Raw genomic sequence first — 19,765 nt, forward strand, 5'->3', positions numbered from 1 at the left:
GTTAATGAACTACTTAACAAAGATACATGCAATTATGTCCCCTGTTGTACACCTTCAGGGACTTAGCAACATAGAATCATAGAATCAACCAGGTTGGAAGAGACCTCGAAGATCATCCAGTCCAACCTAGCACCCAGCCCTAGCCAGGCAACCAGACCATGGCACTAATTGCTCCATCGAGTCTTTTCTTGAAGCCATATTCCCAAAGCATGAGTTTCTACTTATGAGGAGTTGTCAGAGAAACTATGGCTTGAAGGGCAGGGTGGAAGTGAAATCTTTGAAGAGTAGAGCAGTTAATCTGCTTGCCCTGCCCTTGTGGTTCCACTGATCTCGCCTTCTGTTTATCGGCAGGACACAGCATCAAGGAACTCTATGTCAAGCTTAACCTGATCATAAATGGGAAGACCGTCTTAACCTACTCGGAGCCACTTTGTGAGCCTGGCCATTCCAAGCTTGTTTTCTGTGGAATGAAGAAAGGAGGTAATTTAGGCAGCACTCTGAGGCAGTGTCTGATGGCTGCTGAATGCCCCGAGCAGGCCGTACCCGCTGTGCTGTTGCATGCGCCAGTGCCTCACAATGTCCTGCTTACTTCAGCGGCGTGTTAAGGGGGGACAGAAACACAGTAGGGCAGAGACATTTTCATTTCAGAGTCTGGCTTCCCCCACCCCAACCTGTTTTCTTGCTTTTCTTTTTAATCACAGACTACTGCACACATAAAGGATTTCAAGTCCATAAAAAGAATAACTGTGGTAACGTGACCTCATCCAGCAGCAAAGAGCTTCAGGAGCCCTATTTATAGTCATGTGGTTGTCATGCAAGTGAGAAGTATGACAAAAATAAAGGCCAGTTCCATAAAAGAAATGGCTGAGCAAACAAACAACCCCTCCTGAACATGTTCTTCACTACCAAGCAAATAATGCTTCCTGTCCTTAAGGACAGTAGTTCTTAGTTCATGTTAGGAGGAAATCTGTTTGAAAAAGGATGTTTAACCCAAAATACTATTTGATATCATCTATGGCTTGCATCTTATTTCTGCTCCACACATGCCTATGTGGCAGTCACACGATCTCAGTTCATGCCAGTCAAACTGTCTGCACCAGCTGACTTGCACTAGTTGGTTTATGACAGTGTTAGCTGCCTCCAGAAATAGGTTTGATTTTGGTCCCAGGTGAGCCTGGACACACCTTCAAGTCCCTTTAGTGTGATCCAGGCCAGTTAGGACAAAGCTACCCATGGTATGGAACGGGGAAGGTAGAAAGGGAGCTTTCAAGGTCATCTAGCCCAACCCATTGCAGTCAGCAGGGACATCTTCGACTACAGCAAGCCACTCAGAGCCCCAGACAATCTGACCTGTTATATTAACAAGGATGGGGAATCTACTGTCTCTCTAGAGGGGTAACGTGGGCCAGCATGTCACCACCCTCAATGTAAAAGAATTCTTCCTTCTAACTAGAGTAAATCTCCCTCTTTTCATTTAGAATTGTCAGCCCTCGTCCTGTCACAACAGGCACTGCTCTAAGTCTGTCTCCATCTTTCTGCTTGGCTCCTTTAAGTACCAAAAGGCCACAAGAAGCTCTCCCTGGATCCATGTCTCTCCCAGGCTGAACAACCCCAACTTTCTCATCCTGTCTTCACAGTAGAGGCGTCTTCAGCCCTCAGATCTTTGTTGTGGCCTCCTCTGGACCCACTGCAACAGGTCTGTTGTGTCTCACCTGTGCTGAGGACTTCAGAGCTGGCCACAGTATATGCAGAAGAGCTATGGTCATGCCTCTGGACTGCAATACCCACAAATCAGTTAAACAGTTATTTTGAAATCTCTCTTGCATCATGATCATCTCTTTAGGCAGATTTTAAAATAAGCAGGTAGAGCTGCAGGGACATTTCAGAGCTGTCAGAGTACCACTTAGTTTTAGAAGTCCTGCTTTCCTTCTATCCACTTGCACCTCCATCCTGCTAACACTGAAATAACTCATCTGCAGGGGCTATGAATTTAAAGACCATGCACAGCACTGCTGCTAAGACAGCCCCTGGAATATTGCTGAGATGTTTCAGCACCGAAATATCACAAAGAAGAATGGAGAAATGCCACATGAGCAACCAATTATGTAAATTCTGTGAGCCATAAAGACAAAAAAAAATCAAATTCAGAGGTTTCTTCAACTGTGTACTGAATTGCAAGGTGGGGGGAAAACCCACCCAGAGATCCACGGCAAAACTCTTATTCTGATGAAGTGCTAAATAACATCCTTTAGAGACAGCATTAAGGAAAAGCGAAGGCAGTCCTGAATTGAGCACAAACTGCTATTCACACATTAAGCCACAAAGCTTGAACCTCCTGGGGCTTCCAAGTCCCTTAATCCTAAACTGCTGGGTGATTGTTTCTTCTAATTGAAGTACATCATGATATAAAACCATAGCTGGTTGTTTAAGCAGCGTCGTATATCTTCATTTAGAAACACCCCTGAGTTAGTGCAAGGACCTCTGCCATGCTCTTTAATTCACCATCCTCTTGCTCAGCAGCTGTTTGTTATTTAGTAATTAAGCCAGGGTGGGAAATAAGTGAGCTTCCCCATCTTAAGGTTCAGATTGAGAGTGTGGTATTTCTTAATTATTTGACACAGTTCTAAACCCATGTTTTAGGACTCCAAATTGAGCAGAAAACCACTTTGAGGTGACTCAGCACAGCCACAATTTACTGCATTAGCAGAGCTGTAAATATGGCCTAAGATCCATGCAGAACTGATGACACTGTGAATGGCCAAGTATGGATCCTAGAATCATAGAATCAACCAGGTTGGAAGAGACCTCCAAGATCAGCCAGTCCAACCTAGCACCCAGCCCTAGCCAGTCAACTAGACCATGGCACTAAGTGCCCCATCCAGTCTTTTCTTGAACACCTCAAGGGACGGTGCCTCCACCACCTCCCTGGGCAGCCCATTCCAATGCCAATCTCTCTCTCTGACAACAACTTCCTCCTAACATCCAGCCTAGACCTCCCCTGGCACAACTTGAGACTGTGTCCCCTTGTTCTGTTGCTGGTTGCCTGGGAGAAGAGGCCAACCCCCACCTGGCTACAACCTCCCTTCAGGTAGTTGTAGACAGCAATGAGCTCTGCCCTGAGCTTACTCTTCTCCAGGCTAAACAACCCCAGCTCCCTCAGCCTCTCCTCATAGGGTTTGTGTTCCAGGCCCTTCATAGAATCAACCAGGTTGGAAGAGACCTCCAAGGTCATCCAGTCCAACCTAGCACCCAGCCCTTGAGAGCTCTGGTCTAGAGGAAGACAGCTCTGCCCATGGCAGGGAGTTGGAACTAAATTATCTTTAAGGTCTCTTCCAACCCAAATCATTTTATGAATTAGAGAGCTGAGCATCACACTGAGGTTAGGGACATGTATCTGAAAACAACTACACCACAAAGCTGAGTCTTTAGTCTTTCTTAGCCCCTTCCTCTCACTTTTTCCTTCCCAGTAAAGAGAGTGGATGTTGCTCACTCTAGCTACATATTTATATACATTTTTTTCCTCACTCCACTATACATCTACAGCTGGTAGTCATTGAGATCATCCTTGCATTCCTAAAACTCACAAAAGTTGTGTCAGTTGCATGGGTGCAAGATCATGTCCTAAAAGAACTCCAACATGAGCAGTTCAGTTCTAAAAAGATTTAAAGCATCATAAAAAGGAAGAGGTGGGTGCAGATGTACAGGGCCTTTATATAGCACAAGAGTGTGAGAATGGAGAAAGATTCTCAGCACAAGGAAGATTTGAGAAAGAGGAGTGAGAATTTCATTAGAGGTGTTTTGTCAGGGATGAGAGGCCTCTTCATGATAAATGGTAGCTAGTACCTTGAGGTAATCCTGAGGAAGCTCTCACTTAAACATTTGAAAGCTCTGCCTCAGACTAAGAGCTGCTGGAGGCTTGTTCGCTGGCAAGGGAAAAATAAGCTACTTTTGGTAGAGGCAACAGTGAAAAGCTGCTACAACAAATGCAACAACATCACCTCGAATCAGTGGTACATTACAAATGTCCTCTTGGACCTTCTCTAGCAATCACCTGAAGTCTTTAAGAGAAAGGGCTGAAAATAGAATGTGGACTGGAAGCACATTGCTAATGACAGCCTGCTTGAGAGATACCATAACTCACCTGCAAAACAGTTTGTAACTGGAAAAATGCTCTCCTGATTTATTTATCCTGTTCCAAATGTTCCTGTATTTTATTTTGGGGTTTTTTGTTGGTTTGGGTTTTTTTGTTGAATGTTGTTTGTTTGGGGTTTTTTTTTTTTGCATCTACATCTGGGCTTGCTCTTAAAAAAAACCCCACAGAACTCTTTCAATGAGAGAGGCTCACTGTTTTTGACAGTTACACTAACTGCAGCAGATGTGTCCATGCTTTTTCAATGGAGACATGTAAAAATGTATGAATACATGGAGAAGGGAAAAAAAAATATGTGAAGGATGTTGTGATAATTCAGTCCTTAAAGCCTCGGAAGATGTTTACACTTCAGGAGTTATAGCAGAAATCCTCATGTGAAAGAAACATTGAATGGGCTTCGAAAATCCTCCAGCACAAGCACTGAGGATGTTGCCATGGTCCAAAGTGAACATGAATAATAAAGTTCAGCACATCTACAGATCCACATTCCTTCCTGGCAGGTCTTAACTCGCTAAAAATGTAAGCTGCCCTTGCTTTCCTATCAGGATATACTTTTTAAACTGTATTGCCTTTCCCTCCCATCATTGTTGAAGAAAGGAATGTCATAGGAGTTTTCTAGAGGAGTGGTTACAGAACCACAGAATGGTTAAGGTTGTAAAGGGCCTCTGAATGCCATTTAGTCCATCTCCAGCAGGACTGTCTACAACTGGTTGCCTGTGACCATGTCCAGACAGGAGTTTTGAACACATCCATGAACAGAGACTCTACAATCTCCAAGTAACCTCTGTCAGTGTTGACTCAGTCACCCTTACAGTCTTTTCTGATGTTCAGGAGAAGCCTTCTGTGTTGGTGCCCACTGCCTCATCTTGCCACTGGAAAGAGCCTGGCTCTACCCTTTTTGCACCCACCCTCAATGTGCTGTCCCCTGATCTTTCAGTTCTCCAGACTGACCAGTCCCAATTCCTTCACCCTCTCTTCTTCAATCCCTTAATCATCCATTAATAACTGTGAACTGCTGCAAGACCCCTGGTTAGAAAGAGCTAAATAAAGGACAATGCTGAAGCATAAAGCAGCAAACATGGACATGCAGCATTTAACTCCACAGTTGGAGGCTCCCTAAAATATTGAAGCCAATGAAGGTGATTCCACTGCCTACTGAGAGAAGCTATGGCCACCACATAGCAAAGCAATCACAACTTCTCAGAGAGCCCCACAACTGCCTTCATCTAGCTTTGATGTAACCACTACTTTGTGACAGCAAAGAGGAGGGGGAAAAAATAGCACTGAAGGAGAGATTAGCATTGCCATCATTTCAGAAACAAATTTATGGCCTGTTGACTCCTACTTCATTTTAAAATACAGGCTTTGCAGAGCTGGAATGCTGCAACTGTATGTTTAGAGTCTGGATGGCTTTCCAACAGTCTAAATCCAACTCTGACAAGCCATGTGATCCAAAAGGAGTTTCCACGCCCATGCAGAGGAGGACTTTTGGGGAAAGGTGATTGTTCACAGCCCAGTTTCCTCTCCACCCTCCTCTGCTGCCATCCAACATTTGGTAGGCTGAGTTGACTGAAGGAGAGACAAGACTCTCTACTGACGAAAAGGACACAGGAACTGTGTGCCACACCATTGCAGGCTCCACACCACTCTGAGGAGGCAGCTCATATCACCGCACACACAGCTCAAGTCCCAGGGGAGTGACTCACCCCTTAAGTCATGCAGCCTGCAGTGCCTTTGACTCTCATTTCGACTCTGTCAAAGTTGTGAACTAAGGAGTGGGCTGTGCTGTATTTTTAAAGCTTTTGAGTCACCACACTCTGCAGTGGAGATGTGTCAGACTTTGGGGCTCCTACTTCACACACCGAAGCAAGCAGCAGTGGTGACTGCTCTTTGAAAAGGAATTACTTCTTGGTAGCCAGGTGAAGCAGCCAGGGATGCAGAAGTGAATGAGTACAGTATGACCACATAGTTCATCATCTAGAGAGTGACAAGCCAAAGCTTACTTATTTCATTCTCTGATCTGATGTTAGGTTTTTCAGGGCAACACTGAGAAGCTCTACATCTCCCCACCTCCAAGGATCATCAGGACACTGCCTTTAACCAACTCCTCATTAATGCAAAAGTGTAGATAATTGATGTTGTCTCAAGTTTCTCCTTTTCCTAGTTTAACTTAGAATCATGATCCTTTCATACAAGTTTGTTGGAAGGCACTGACTCAGATTTCATAGATGTGTGGGGAAGACCTTCTCTGGATTCTTTTTGAAGTTAGATATCTACCATGATATGGGATGGACCATCCTTGGCACCATTTAGAAGGCATGCAGACACAGTCCTGAGGAACATGGTTTAGCAGTGGATTTAATAGTGTTGGGTTAATGGTTAGCTTCAATGATCTTAAAGGTTTTTTTGCAGCCTAACTGATTCTATGGCTCTATGTGACTGAAGTTTGTGGCCTTGACCTCCACATGATGTTTTGAGGCATTTGAATCCCACAAGAGCTGGGTGAGCATCCAGGCAATGTGCAAGACCCATGGTGGGGTGAGCTACCAGTTGAGTAGCTGGTAGCAAGGAAAGGAGGTTTTATTACCCTCCTGAAGTCCTTCAGCCCCTGTACTCAGCACTGCTTAGGCCACATCTTGAGTACTGTGTCCAGTTCTGAGCCTCTCAATTTAAGAAAGATGTTTAGCTGCTTGAATGTGTCCAGAGAAGGGCACCAAGGCTGGAGAGGGGGCTGGAGCACAGCCCTGTGAGGAGAGGCTGAGGGAGCTGGGGATGTTTAGCCTGGAGAAGAGGAGGCTTAGGGCAGACCTCACTGCTGTCTACAACTATCTGAAAGGAGGTTCTAGCCAGGTGGGGGTTGGTGTCTTCTCCCAGCTACCCAGTGACAGAACAAGAGGACACAGCCTCAAGGTGTGCCAGGGCAGGTATAGGTTGGATGTTAGGGAGAAGTTCATCACAGAAAGAGTGATTTGCATTGGAATGGGCTGCCTGGGAAGGTGGTGGAGTCACCGTCCTTGGAGGTGTTTAAGAGGGGACTGGATGAGGCACTTAGTGCCATGGTTTACTTACTTAGAAGGTGATAGGTGATAGTTTGGACTCAATCTCAAAGCTCTTTTCCAACCTGGTTAATTCTGTGATGCTATTAACTTGGTCTCAAAGTTCTATGACATTGATCTGTGACATAAGCATGTTACAAGCATTTTGCCCAACCTTTCACAAGAAACACTTTAAACCAACAGAATGAGACTGGACTAAAACAACTCTCTAGAAGTGACAAGCATCAAGATGACAGCACACACTCATAAATATGATCAAACCCTTCTGGCACTGTCAAAGACTGTTTCATGACACCTACAAAAGAGAATACTTAAGAAGTTCTTAGACTTTTCCACCACTTGGAGGGCTATTTGTGCAAGAAATTCTTAAACACCAAAACACCCAAAAATTTTGTTTTCAGTGAAGTCTGCACAGTTTAGCCCAGCAAGCTACAAAAAAATAGGTGGAATCACAGAACAGCTTGCTAGTTCTGTCTATTGGTGCCAAAGTTGTCCTTCCTTCAACAGCAAAAAGCAAGCATGCTCATGATTAGAATCATAGAAGCAACCAGGTTGGAAGGGACCTCCAACATCATCCAGTCCAACCTAGCACCCAGCCCTAGCCAGTCACCTAGAACATGGCACTAAGTGCCTCATTCAGGCTTTGCTTGAACACCTCCAGGGATGGTGCCTCCACCACCTCCCTGGGCAGCCCATTCCAATGCCAATCACTCTCTCTGTGAAGAACTTCCTTCTAACATCCAGCCTAGACCTCCCCTGGCATAACTTGAGACTGTGTCCCCTTGTTCTTTTGCTGGTTGCCTGGCAGAAGAGACCAACCCCCACCTGGTTACAGCCTCCCTTCAGGTAGTTGCAGACAGCAATGAGGTCACCCCTGAGCCTCCTCTTCTCCAGGGTGCACACCCCCAGCTCCCTCAGCCTCTCCTCAAGGTGAAAGTCTTGGGCTCTTTTCCAGTCACCAAGAACTTTCAGATAAATATTCCCTCAGCAATGAGATTATTTATTACTTTAAGGTCATGTTCGGCAAGCAGAAGTCCACAGCTACAGACCACTCAGCTCAGAACTGTTGTTCTTAAAGCTACAAAAGCAGCAGAGTTCATCTCCTGCAGCTGCAGATGTTTAATAGATCGTAGTCAGGGGCTGATGTTTGGCAATCTCACTCCCCCTTTCATTTCCCCATTTGCAGTGTGCATGCACAGGAACACAGGAACAGTCACACACATGTGCAAAGCCAAGCTTTTCTCCACTCAGACAGGGACTGCAGATTCAGCTTGAGCCCAGGGACTGTCCTGCTTTACCCAGAAGTTAGTACCCACCCAGATGTTTCTCCCAGGAAAGCTGTTGCAAGCCTGCACATAAAGCAGTTTGCAGTTCCCTAAGACTTGCCACTGGAACACTTTTAAGTGAAGATAAATAAATAAATAGACCTACAGTTACAGAATCACAAACTGGTTTGGATTGGAAGGGGTCTTTAAAGGTCATCTAGCCCAACTCTTCTGCAGCAAGACATCTTCAGCCACATCAGGTTGCTCAGAGCCTGTGCAACCGTCAGGTACTTGTTTCCTTCACATGCTGCATGTCTAACTGCCCATCCCCATTTTTGTATTTCAGAATACCTTTACTATGAGGGACCAGTCACACTGGGACTCAAAGAAATCCCACAGGTAAGTTTACCACAGCTGTGCTATGAAGAGCTTTCTGGTTTGAGCTATGATCAGAGCAGTACCAGCAAACACATCGGCATATTCCGAGCCGGTTCGGCTAACAGGCTGGATCTGATAGTGTTTACATGACTAACCCTTCTCAATATGAAATTAAGTAGCTTTGCTTCAAGCATTAGGGAGCTATCAGAGCTGGTCAGTTTCCCTCAGGACAGCAGATACCCTCTACCAACACTGCATCATGCATCTGTATGTTCTTTAGAAAACTCTGCCTCTATTACTCTTAAAATAACAACGGAAGCAGCAGCAACAAGGGACCCCAAAGAGAACAGAGCTGCAATTCAGCTCAGTCCTCAGTGGGATGAACAGTCTGGAGAAGCTTATTCATCTTCACTGGCTACAAAGGCATCTTGGATGACTGCTGCGGCTCTATGTATCCCACTGTACATATGTGGTCTTCCAGGCCACAAGTGAAAGCACAAATTATTGGTCTGTGAATGCTTTCACTTGAGTTATCATAAAGTGGTTTGGGTTGGAAGGGACCTAAAAGTTCATCTAGTTCCAAACCTAATGCCATGGGCAGGGACACTTTCTGCTAGATCAGGTTGCTCAAGGCTTCATCCAACCTGGCCTTGAAGACCTTCAGGGAGAGGGCACCCACAGCTTCTCTAGGAAGCCTTTTCTGTGTCTCAGCACCCACACTATAAAGAATTTCTTCCTAATATCCAGTCTAAATCTCCCTTCTTCCAGCTGAAAACCATTCCCTCTCATTCTATCCCTTATGGAGCCTTAAAATAGTTCTTCTGAGAGGTGAGAAACCAGGCAGTACTCTCGGCACTGCTCTGAATTTCCTGGTAATCCATTACACATGCTCTTCAGAAGCAACATTCTCCACGTTCAGACAAATCTTCTAGAAAGTCAACCAAATCACACTGCAAAGCAAGATAGGTCTGATATGCTGAAGGCATCACTGTGTGCTTTAACAGAGCACAACATGAAGCTATAATTGAGACTAAACAACAAAGGACTTTTAGCCACATACATGAAGAGACTGGATTCAAGACAGGAATGTAAGCTTTGGCTCCTCAAGGCAGCAAGCTGAGAACATGGTGAAGAAAAGATGATGGTCCTCACTGCAAAGGTACAGCTCAGGTGGTCAGCGAAACAATCCTTAGATTTAATGACACAGAAACATGACCTGTCTGTTCCTCAGCACTAGATATAAAAGCTGTGTTAGAGTCTCACAGATACCTAGGCCCTCCTTAGTACAGGCTTGGTCCTTGTGTGGGAAGAGGAGAAAACAGAATTAGGATAGAAATACATAACAAGGAGACAAGTCCCAGAGAGCTGGGCTTGCCAAGACCTACAGAGGTGATAAGAAGGCTTCTAAGACAATCGAGCCTTCCTAACAGTTACATCTTAAGCACCTCCATTAGATGCATGCCTTCGGTGGCAGCAGCAACCACAACTTTCCTTTTCCAAGGCTTTCACATGGGGAGCTGGGTCCCTTATGCAAGGTATTCCACCCTTGCAATCCCTCTTCCCCAGAGATACTCTACAGAGCAAGCTCTCATCAGTTATCATCCTGCTCCAAGAGCAGCTTTGCTGACATACTGAAGACACTTGCATAGTAAAGGCTCCAGATAATCTGAGAAACAGCTCTGTAGACTAACAAGAAGCCCTAGAAATGTCTGCATAAGCAGTAAAACTCCAGTTCTAGGCAGATTAGCTGAAACTGGAGTCATAAATTCTAACATTGTTCATAGCCCTCTTTTAGCAACAATTTTTTACTCAGGAGAAAAAAAAAAATATTCTGAGGAGGAAAAATATCTCTAATCACTAATGAGGAATGGAAATGAGTTGTTATAAACTGCCTTCCATGAATGAAACTAGAACTTTTTGGAGAATGAACATGCTTGTGAGCAAGGGAATAGGAAGGCTTTTTGGTTTGGGGTGGGTTTTTTTTGCTGTTAATTAATCAACCTGGCAAATGACACAGCCCTTCCACGCTGGCAATAAGGAGTTATTCCATGCAGCAATCATCTCCTGCTCATTACAAAGAGCAGCCTCATCTCAGCAGCCCAAAGGACATTAGCGCAGCCTGTGCAGCAGTTATGACAAGATTGTATTCTCACCAGCACACTGCCACTGGGCCTCACTCTAAATCTGGATGTTACACTTCACTTGAACCTCTCTGTGAGGACACAGGCCAGTTACTGCTTCAGAAATCCCAGGGTAGAGAGCAAATGCCAAGAACCTGACTCATTCTAGCTGTGCTTCTGTCTACTCCACAACCAGAAGAGTTCTAAGTGGTCCAAGAGCTCTCTGTGGGTCAAAGCCAGGAAGCCACTGTTGCCAAAATCTCCTGTCCCAACTTTATTCCCCTCCTCACTTCAAAACACAGAGATCCTCAACTGCCAGCAATTCAGAGGGAATGAAATCTAGTTTACCTTCTCCTTCAAATGTTGGGGTTGAACAAGATGATCTCTAGAGGTCTCTTCCAACCTCTAGCATTCTGTGATTCTCTGAAGTAAGCCTTGTCGCCTCCCTTGCCCAGTGCCTTTCTTTGTCCTGTGCTAGTTTGAAGCAGGCTGGAATGTTTTGGTGAGAAGAACTAGATTACAGGCTGTGAGAAGAGAAACAATGGTGATGGCTACTTCATTCATAGGCTTGCTGAGATGTATAAGAACTAGAGTCTAAATATAGATAAGACAGTCACTGCCTGGGCTTTAAGCTGCATTTTTCCCTCTAACCTAACCTGCCATCTCTCTGATTAATCCACCTGCTTCCTAACCCCCCCTGCCAACCCTCCAATCTTCCTTGGGCACAAGGCAACATCTGGGGTAAAGAGGAGTGGGAGAAGGTGGAAGGGCAGTTGAGAGCCCCTCCTGGGGACTCAAGTTTCTGGGAGGGGTTTTATATTTCTATATTACCTTTTACCTTGTCTATTTCTGTCTATAACTGTATATACTGTAAATATCTGCTTGTATATTGTGCTAGCTGTAAATATAAACTTCATTCATATTTCCAGAGCTGGCTGAGTCTAGTCTGGGTGATTTCTAAAGTGTGGTGGGGCAGGTAACACCCAAACTATCACAGTCCAAGCATCCTGGGAGAGCAGGTCTTTAAGGTTGAATACTTTTACACCAAAATGGCATTAAGTTCTCTCCAAAATCTGAAGTATTGGTAGTTTCAGCTACACCACTCAAAACTAAAGTCCCTCTTGTTCTCTCTGTTTGGAATTCATCACAGATTGAGCCATTTACACACACATCCCCCAGAGTGCCCTCTTCTAAAAATCCCTATCAATAGCAGTGCACACACTGAGCAATAAGGTCCAGAGAAGAGACCATCCAAAGAGGAGAAGTGCCAGACAGCTGAGCACTTCTTCCCCTTCCAGTTATTAAACAGCACAGGCCATATTGTGCTTGCTCACAAGAAACAGGAGAAGTTCCACAGCTTTGAAAGTTATTTTTATTCATGAAAACATTTTGTTCCCCTTGCAATGTTTTCATTTTGAACTTGGGCTGTCAGCATTGATGTCCCTGACAGGAGAATTTTGGCAGGGAAGATGGGCAAGTCCTTCACCAGTTCTGAAAGGTTTGGAGAGGAAGGGGTTTGGGAAAATTCTGATGGGAAAAGTGTGGTTTTTTTCAGTTTCTAGGAAGACTCTCTCATACAAACAGCATGGGTGAGACACTCCTGATGGACTCATTGTGATGGTTTGGGTGTTCCCCGCCCCCCCCACACACTTTAGAAATCACCCAGACTAGACTCAGCCGGCTCTGGAAATATGAATGAAGCTCATATTTACAGCTAGCACAATATGCAAACAGATATTCTGGGCCACTCAACTGAAGAGAGATGTTGAGGTGCTGGAAGGTGTCCAGAAAAGGGCGATGAAGCCGGTGAGGGGCCTGGAACACAAACCCTATGAGGAGAGGCTGAGGGAGCTGGGGGTGTGCAGCCTGGAGAAGAGGAGGCTCAGGGGGGGGACCTCATTGCTGTCTACAGCTACCTGAAGGGAGGTTGTAGCCAGGTGGGGGTTGGTCTCCTCCACCAGGCAACCAGCAATAGAACAAGGGGACACAGTCTCAAGTTGTGCCAGGGGAGGTCTAGGCTGGATATTAGGAGGAAGTTGTTGCCAGAGAGAGTGATTGGCATTGGAATGGGCTGCCCAGAGAGGTGGTGGAGGCATCATCCCTGGAGGTGTTCAAGAAAAGATTGGATGAGGCACTTAGTGCCATGGTCTGGTTGACTGGATAGGGTTGGGTGCTAGGTTGGCCTGGATGATCTTGGAGGTCTCTTCCAACCTGCTTGATTCTATGATTCTATATTTACAGCATATACAGTTACAGACAGAAATATACAAGGTAAAAGTAATACAGGAACACAGCAGCCCTCCCAGAAACCTGAGTCCCCAGGAGGGGCTCTCAACCACCCCTTCACCTTCCCCCTACCCCTCTCAACCTTACCCCAGTCCCAAGGAAGAATGGAGGTTCAGCCAAGAGGTTAGGAAGCAAAGTGGGTTAGCCCAAAATGGAGGGTGAGGTTAGAGAGATGCAGCTCAGCCAGCAGCCCCAGCGAGAGAGGTGCCGAGTGTGATTTGAGATGCAGCTCAGAGCTCACCAGCAGTAGAAGTGATTATCTAATGTTTTTATTTCTTGTTCCTACACTTCTCAGCAAGGCTGGGAGCGAAGTAGACACCACCATTGTTTCCTTTCACAGCCTGTAATCTAGTTCTTCTCACCAAAACATTCCAGCCTGCTTCAGACTAGCACACTCATCTCCTGCCCTGTCTGCCTCCCACAGGGAGATTACACCGTTTCGGCAGTGCTGACTAACGAAGACCACACCACCGTCGCTTGTGCTGACTTCACTGTGAAGAATTACCTAGATTATTATTAGCAACAACCCCATGCCAGGAGGCCTGCACACCACCAAAGCTCTTCCAGCCAAGTGACTTGCTTACAGGCTACAACAATCCTGGAGGAAACAACCCTCGCTTTTCACTATCTCCAGGAAGCCACTAGAGCCTCTAGTGGTAATTTTAGCTCTAGACGCATGCTGTGGCCCACTTCTTGCTTCTAATGTATACAGCTGCAAGTAGAAAGAATCTGATAGCAACATTCCCATCTGACGATGAAAATAACATCAGGCAGAAGAGGAGAGAGCCTAAATATTGTTGTGCAGTGAGTTAGAGAGGTATCCATTTCTACACAGGCTAAAGGCAGCTTTCATGTGCCTCACAGATTATGCAGTTACAGCACTCAACATTTTTGATTTCCCCTGGAGCCTCCACTAGCACAGATTGTTATAACTACAAAGCAAAGACCAAAGAGGAGGAGCGTGCCCTTTTTCACAGTGATCATTTGAGTCTTCTGGAATCTACCTGGAGTTTTGCTGTTCTTTAGTAGTTTAAGTGGTACTTGAATCATCCTGCACCTAAGCTATGCCCTCTCTGTGCTTCTTAATAAACTCATACTGAAGAAGCAATTTTCTCCTCTTCTGCTCATGATTCCAGGATCTATCCAAAGCTTCAAGTGTGGTGGGGAAGAAGGGAAGGGAACAAGTTAAATGAGCATAGGATTTTTTTTTAATTATGAAATATTTTTCACATTGACACACATTCTATTTTAGCAGAGAACAAATTCTTCCTTGCTTTGAGCATGAAGCACCAGGAGAAGCAAACACAAATTATATTCCCCAGTGCATCCCAGTGCCAAACCTTCTCATTCCAGAAGTCTTAGCAGCTGGCATAGATGATGGGTGAGTAAATGAGCATAGGGCAACACACTGGATTAGGATCTAGGGTTGGAAAGTGTGGAGACTTATTTGGGAGTCTTGAAGCACAGGAGGAGGATCAGGAGTAAGAGACAGTTCTAATTTGAAAACGTATGTGCAGGAATGCCATACCTTGACACGAGGGTCCCGGAGCTGAACACAGGCTTACAAAGGATGGAAACAAGTACTGGGTTGTATATCTTGGTGAGCTTCAGCCTGTACAGTTAGGGCAGCTGTGGTTCACAGAGGCTTTAACACGTGGTCTACATCCTACACACCCACATATTGCAGCTCAAATAAATTCCTGAGCAGCACAAGCATTCTGTTGCACATAGAATATCACAGAATCAGCCAGGTTGGAAGAGAACTCCAAGATCATCCAGTCCAACCTATCACCCTATCCAGTCAATTAGACCATGACACTAAGTGCCTCATCCAGTCTCAAACACCTCCACTAGAATCATAGAATCAACCAGGTTGGAAGACACCTCCAAGGTCATGCAGTCCAACCTAGCACCCAGCCCTAGCCAATCAATTACACCATGGCATTAAGTGCCACATCCAGGCTTTTCTTGAACACCTTCAGGGACAGTGACTCCACCACCACAGATGGCCAACAGCGCAGAGCAACCTACAGCTATCAGCTGTATCACTCTCCTCCTGTGCAGCAAAATTCTCACCTTCCACTCCAAAGGTGAGCAAGACCCAAAGACTTGCTCACATTAGAGGTTTACCACCACGGAACATGAACCAGCAAGTGCCAGAAAATGAGACACAGCATGTTTAACACACTGCAGCTTCAGCCCATCTCTATTTCACCTTGATTTGGGAAAACAACAACTGGGAAAAAAAAAAAAAAGTAAAGAAAGAAAATCTCACAACAAAACACCAGTTAAAAAAAGAAATAAGGTCAGAGGGGTCCAAGGTCAGAGGGGTCCACCACAGCTTCAGTCACCACTCTCCAGATTCAACTCTGTATTATTCATGCTGGTTTGGAAGCTGTTCATCCAAGTCACCACCACAGCTGTGGTTCAGCTCTTCATAACTACTAAGAGTATCACAACACACAAAATGACACAAGGTCTTTTTTTCTTAAGTCAGTAGTTCTTTAGATCTACCTCCTTCCACGACTCCAAGATATCAGAATAGCTATGTACTGAAGAGAAGCTAACAAAATCACACTCACAGGAGGCAGCACTCACACAAGAGTCCATTTGCTCAGCTCCATCCCACCACAAACATACAACCAAAGTGTGACTAATACCCAAATTCCTGCCACCAAGCTTCTTGGTCTGTTACCTGATGGAAGACTCAGTGGATGGAAAACAAACCCAGCGTTAGTTTAAGCCCTTCCACTTGAAATCAATCCCATAACAGTACCCAAATTCACCAGGCTCCTTATAGCTTGGGACATACCTGGAAGGGCCCCCATGCCCACCACAGCAGACAAGCCAGGCTTGTCCTCCACGTGGTAAAGGTGCTCCTCTTTGATCATCTGTAGCAGAAGCCACTACAGGAGGTCTCAGGTACCTAAAAACTGGTAAGTTAATTGCTAAAGATTAGACTTCTGCCTTTTCAGCCTAAGAAATGTCTCCATTTTTGAGTTCCTGTTTTCAACTGGACACCATTGTGCATGCTCAAGTAACAAAACCAAGGCTCATCTTCACTAATCCAAGCACAGTTAATGAATCCCTTGCTGCCCCAGAAGGTCTGTGGTGTACTCACACCGTTGCACCAGAATTCAAACATATTTGGCAACAACTGCAGTTCTCTGCCTGAAATGGCCTCAAAAAGGGCACTGCAGCAACATCGAGGCCCTGAACACAACTCAGCAGCACAGGGGCCAGAGCAACATCCTCCAAGGATCTGTAACCTGAGCAAAGACGCAGGTCAAAACAAGCATCCAGCCAGCTCAACTTGAAGTCAGAGGAGTGAGGCTCAAGTGAACTCCACAGCCACATTCTGGGCTCTCAGCTTTTCCTGGCAAGACTGCCTGAATTGGAAAGGTCTTTATCATGTTATTTCTGTTATGTTCTATGCTCTTTCCATAAAGATCCATTGTTTCAATTTCTCCTACATCTTCCTCATTCTCCAGTGTAGCCTTAAAATAATTCCAGAGTGGCTTCATTTTAGTGTTCTGCAGCATGAGAAAGGGGAGTAAGAGTAACAGGACATCTCGAGGGTGTTATATTACAGCAAAAATCACATCCTTGTCCCAGAGGGCCCTGGAAATGTAAAGCATGGAGCTAACTTTACCTCCAGTTCTCATGCAATTGTCTGTGATGAAGAATCTGCCTAGATTATAAACCCCAGTCGCTTTAATGGATTATTCTGAACTGTACTTCCCAGGAATGATGAATGTTTCAGCAACACAGATGGGATGGGAGTCTGGTCCCCAGGAGTTCCAGCAAATACACTTCATTGGTAAAGTTAAGATCAAGCAGCTACTAGGTAGTTTCTACCAAGTCATACACAGCCTAGTCACAGATCTCAACAGGCAAAGTCTGAAATGAAAACATCTCCTACCACTCCTTCACATCAGCACATCCCTAGATCAGCATGGAGGTCCACCTAAAAATTAGCCCTCACTCACACAGCCTAGTTACATGACTCTAAACTGGGAAGATCCTCATTTGTGTGCAGCAATAGGATGGAGGTGAGAAGATGCTCATTTATGTGCAGCAGTAGGACGGAGCAGAGGAGATTAATGTGGCACATGCCATAGTGACCAACCAGTGTAGAAAATTAAAGCCTTGCTAGGCCTCAAAAGAAAAATGTAAGAAGGAAAGGGGGTGGGAGGTGATAAAGGGAGGCACAGAAAGAAGGTTGGAAATTAGGAACAGAACAAGAGCAGTTTAAAGTGAGATGTGGCCATGTGGCTGATGAGGCCTTAAACATTCTCCTCTCTGCATGACACTGTCTCCAAGCATTACTTGCTCGTGGTACCTCCACCTAGAAGCTCTTGAAATATCGCCCCAGCAAGTGAAACTTGGCAAGAACATTGATTCTGGACAAGCCCCCTAGAGCCCCCAGACACCAACCATGCAGCCTGAAAGGAAGAGAGAGGAGCAATTCATTTCAGCCAGGAAACTGGATGCCAAGGAATACTCAAGCACCTCTGGCTGGAGGAGGGAGGATGACCCCAAACAAAAAGAGTTCAAATGAAGAGGCTCTAGAAGGACCCAGCCTGAGGCTCAAGGTGATTTCTGCCAGCAGGATACTGTTGATAAGGGCTTCAGAGCTGCTCAATCTTACAGGCAGGAGCCTGCAAGACAGGAAAGCATTCCCTGTTGGCCCTGTGTTATCTAGTTACACAATAAGCCTTCAGTTGTTTTCCTAAAGCAGGCAGCAGCTTATTTTAGCATAAGCCCCTGTTGTCTCACACTGCAGCAGTGCAGCCTCACACTCACATCCATTCTCCCTACTGATACTTTCCTTTTCCCCCTCAGCTGCACAGAGGACACTGATGCCATCAAGACAAGAACAGGGCACTCCCAGCCCCAGCAGGGAGCAGCTTAAAAGAGGTTCAAACTCCAACCACTTTGATCAGGAGTGGCTCCACCAGCGCCAAAATAAATGTTTGCCTACAATCCCGTGGCCTCTGTTTGCTTGTGTGGCTCCTATTTTATTGGCTTTCCTATGGTAAGTTTTACAGCTGGAGTTCAAAGAGTGATAAAATGCACAGACTGTTCTTCACTGCTACCCATTTGCCTCTCCACAATTTAAGGCAGCTTCACCTTGAAAAACCAAATACTTTGATCCAGAGTGTTCTCTTGCCCCTTGCAAAACATCACCTCCACTACCTGACAAATATCACTTCAGAAAAAAGACTGTTCCAAGGCAGGAGGAGTCATAATCAGGTTTCCCTACTGAATGTTTGAGATGCTCTTTCCTAGAGCTCTCAAATCAAAGATCCTCCTCAACCTTTGCACCACTGTGCTGACAGTAATTTACCCTTTCCTCCTTCCCAGCACTGCTCTTTCTGAGGTCACACAGGCCCCCACCTCATGTGCTGAAATAAATAGCTACAGGATAAGCAGTATAGAACATTATGAGCATGCTATGATTTGATTTCTCATCCCACCATCAACAGAGCAGAAGCTTCAGTGTCTGCCCAATGGGTTTTAACTCAGTTGAAAACACAATGCCCTCACTTTCATCTGCTCCTTCGACTTGATTTATTCAAGCTACACCCCAGCTATTTCCCATCCTGAAAGCCAAGGGAGAAGCAAATGGAAGGAAGGGCCTTTGTTTCATCTTTATTTTATCAAGTTCAAACGGCTCAGATTGGAAACTGTGCTCATCTGCATCACATGCTGGAGACATCTTTGCTATATCTCGATACAAATCAAAGCTGAACCAATTTACTAACCATGGCACAAAAGCTGATGATGCTGTCAGCAGCTTTCTAGCCCCAGTGGAAAAGTTCTTATGACTTTGCAGCAGGCTGAGGAATTACTATTCAATTTTTATTAGTGAATTTTACAAATGGAGAGGATTTTTGCCCCAAAGCTTGTAAATGTCACAGTTTGCTTTATTCTCCAAGAAACAGGAAAGTAGCATCAAATCCAAGTCTCCCTGCATGTTAGGGAACTGTGGGTCCATAGACTCATAGAATTGTTTTGGGTGGAAAAGACCTTTGTCATCAAATCCAGTCACTACCTAACTCTACTCTGTCTCTCAGCAGCACATCCCTATAGCTTTTAAACACATTCAGGGATGAGGATTCAGGGGAGCCTGTTCCAGTTTTTGATTGAGAAGTTTCTTCTCATATCCAGTCTAGACATCCCCTGGTGCAACCTGAGGCCATTTCTTCTTCTCCCTGGTAGTAAGTGATAGAAAAAGAGACCAACAACCCCCTGGCTCCAAGCTAATTTCAGGTAGTTGGCAGAGAGCAAGAAGGTCTCCCCTCAGCCTCCTCTTCTCCAGGCTGAACAGCCCCAGTTCCCTCAACCACTCCTCATGAGACCTGTTCTCCAGACCCTTCATCTGCTTCATTGCCCTTCTCTGGGCATGCTCCAGGACCTCAATGTCTTCTTGCAATACTTTTCCACTCCCAATTCTCTCATCAGTGTCTCCAAGGGTAAACATATGAGTAGAGACATGAAGATATA

General features: G+C 45.3%; 1 protein-coding gene and 1 long non-coding RNA gene across 2 annotated transcripts in view; one reads left to right on the plus strand and one right to left on the minus strand.

Annotated features, from left to right (window-relative positions):
- LY86 (lymphocyte antigen 86) overlaps positions 1 to 14,363 on the plus strand; it is a 32,576-nt gene extending 18,213 nt beyond the window's left edge. Inside the window, exons 3-5 of the mRNA XM_064160732.1 lie at positions 352 to 480; positions 8,818 to 8,870; positions 13,680 to 14,363. Coding sequence (XP_064016802.1) covers positions 352 to 480; positions 8,818 to 8,870; positions 13,680 to 13,775 — 278 coding nt within the window. The 3' untranslated portion in view covers positions 13,776 to 14,363. The remainder of the gene's footprint in view (positions 1 to 351; positions 481 to 8,817; positions 8,871 to 13,679) is intronic.
- The window catches only part of LOC135184724 (uncharacterized), a 50,604-nt gene that overhangs the window by 21,276 nt on the left and 9,563 nt on the right, over positions 1 to 19,765 (minus strand). The gene's annotated exons all lie outside the window — the stretch shown is intronic.

The sequence above is a fragment of the Pogoniulus pusillus genome, chromosome 21 (assembly GCF_015220805.1).
Source record: "Pogoniulus pusillus isolate bPogPus1 chromosome 21, bPogPus1.pri, whole genome shotgun sequence".
NCBI classification, from domain to species: domain Eukaryota; kingdom Metazoa; phylum Chordata; class Aves; order Piciformes; family Lybiidae; genus Pogoniulus; species Pogoniulus pusillus.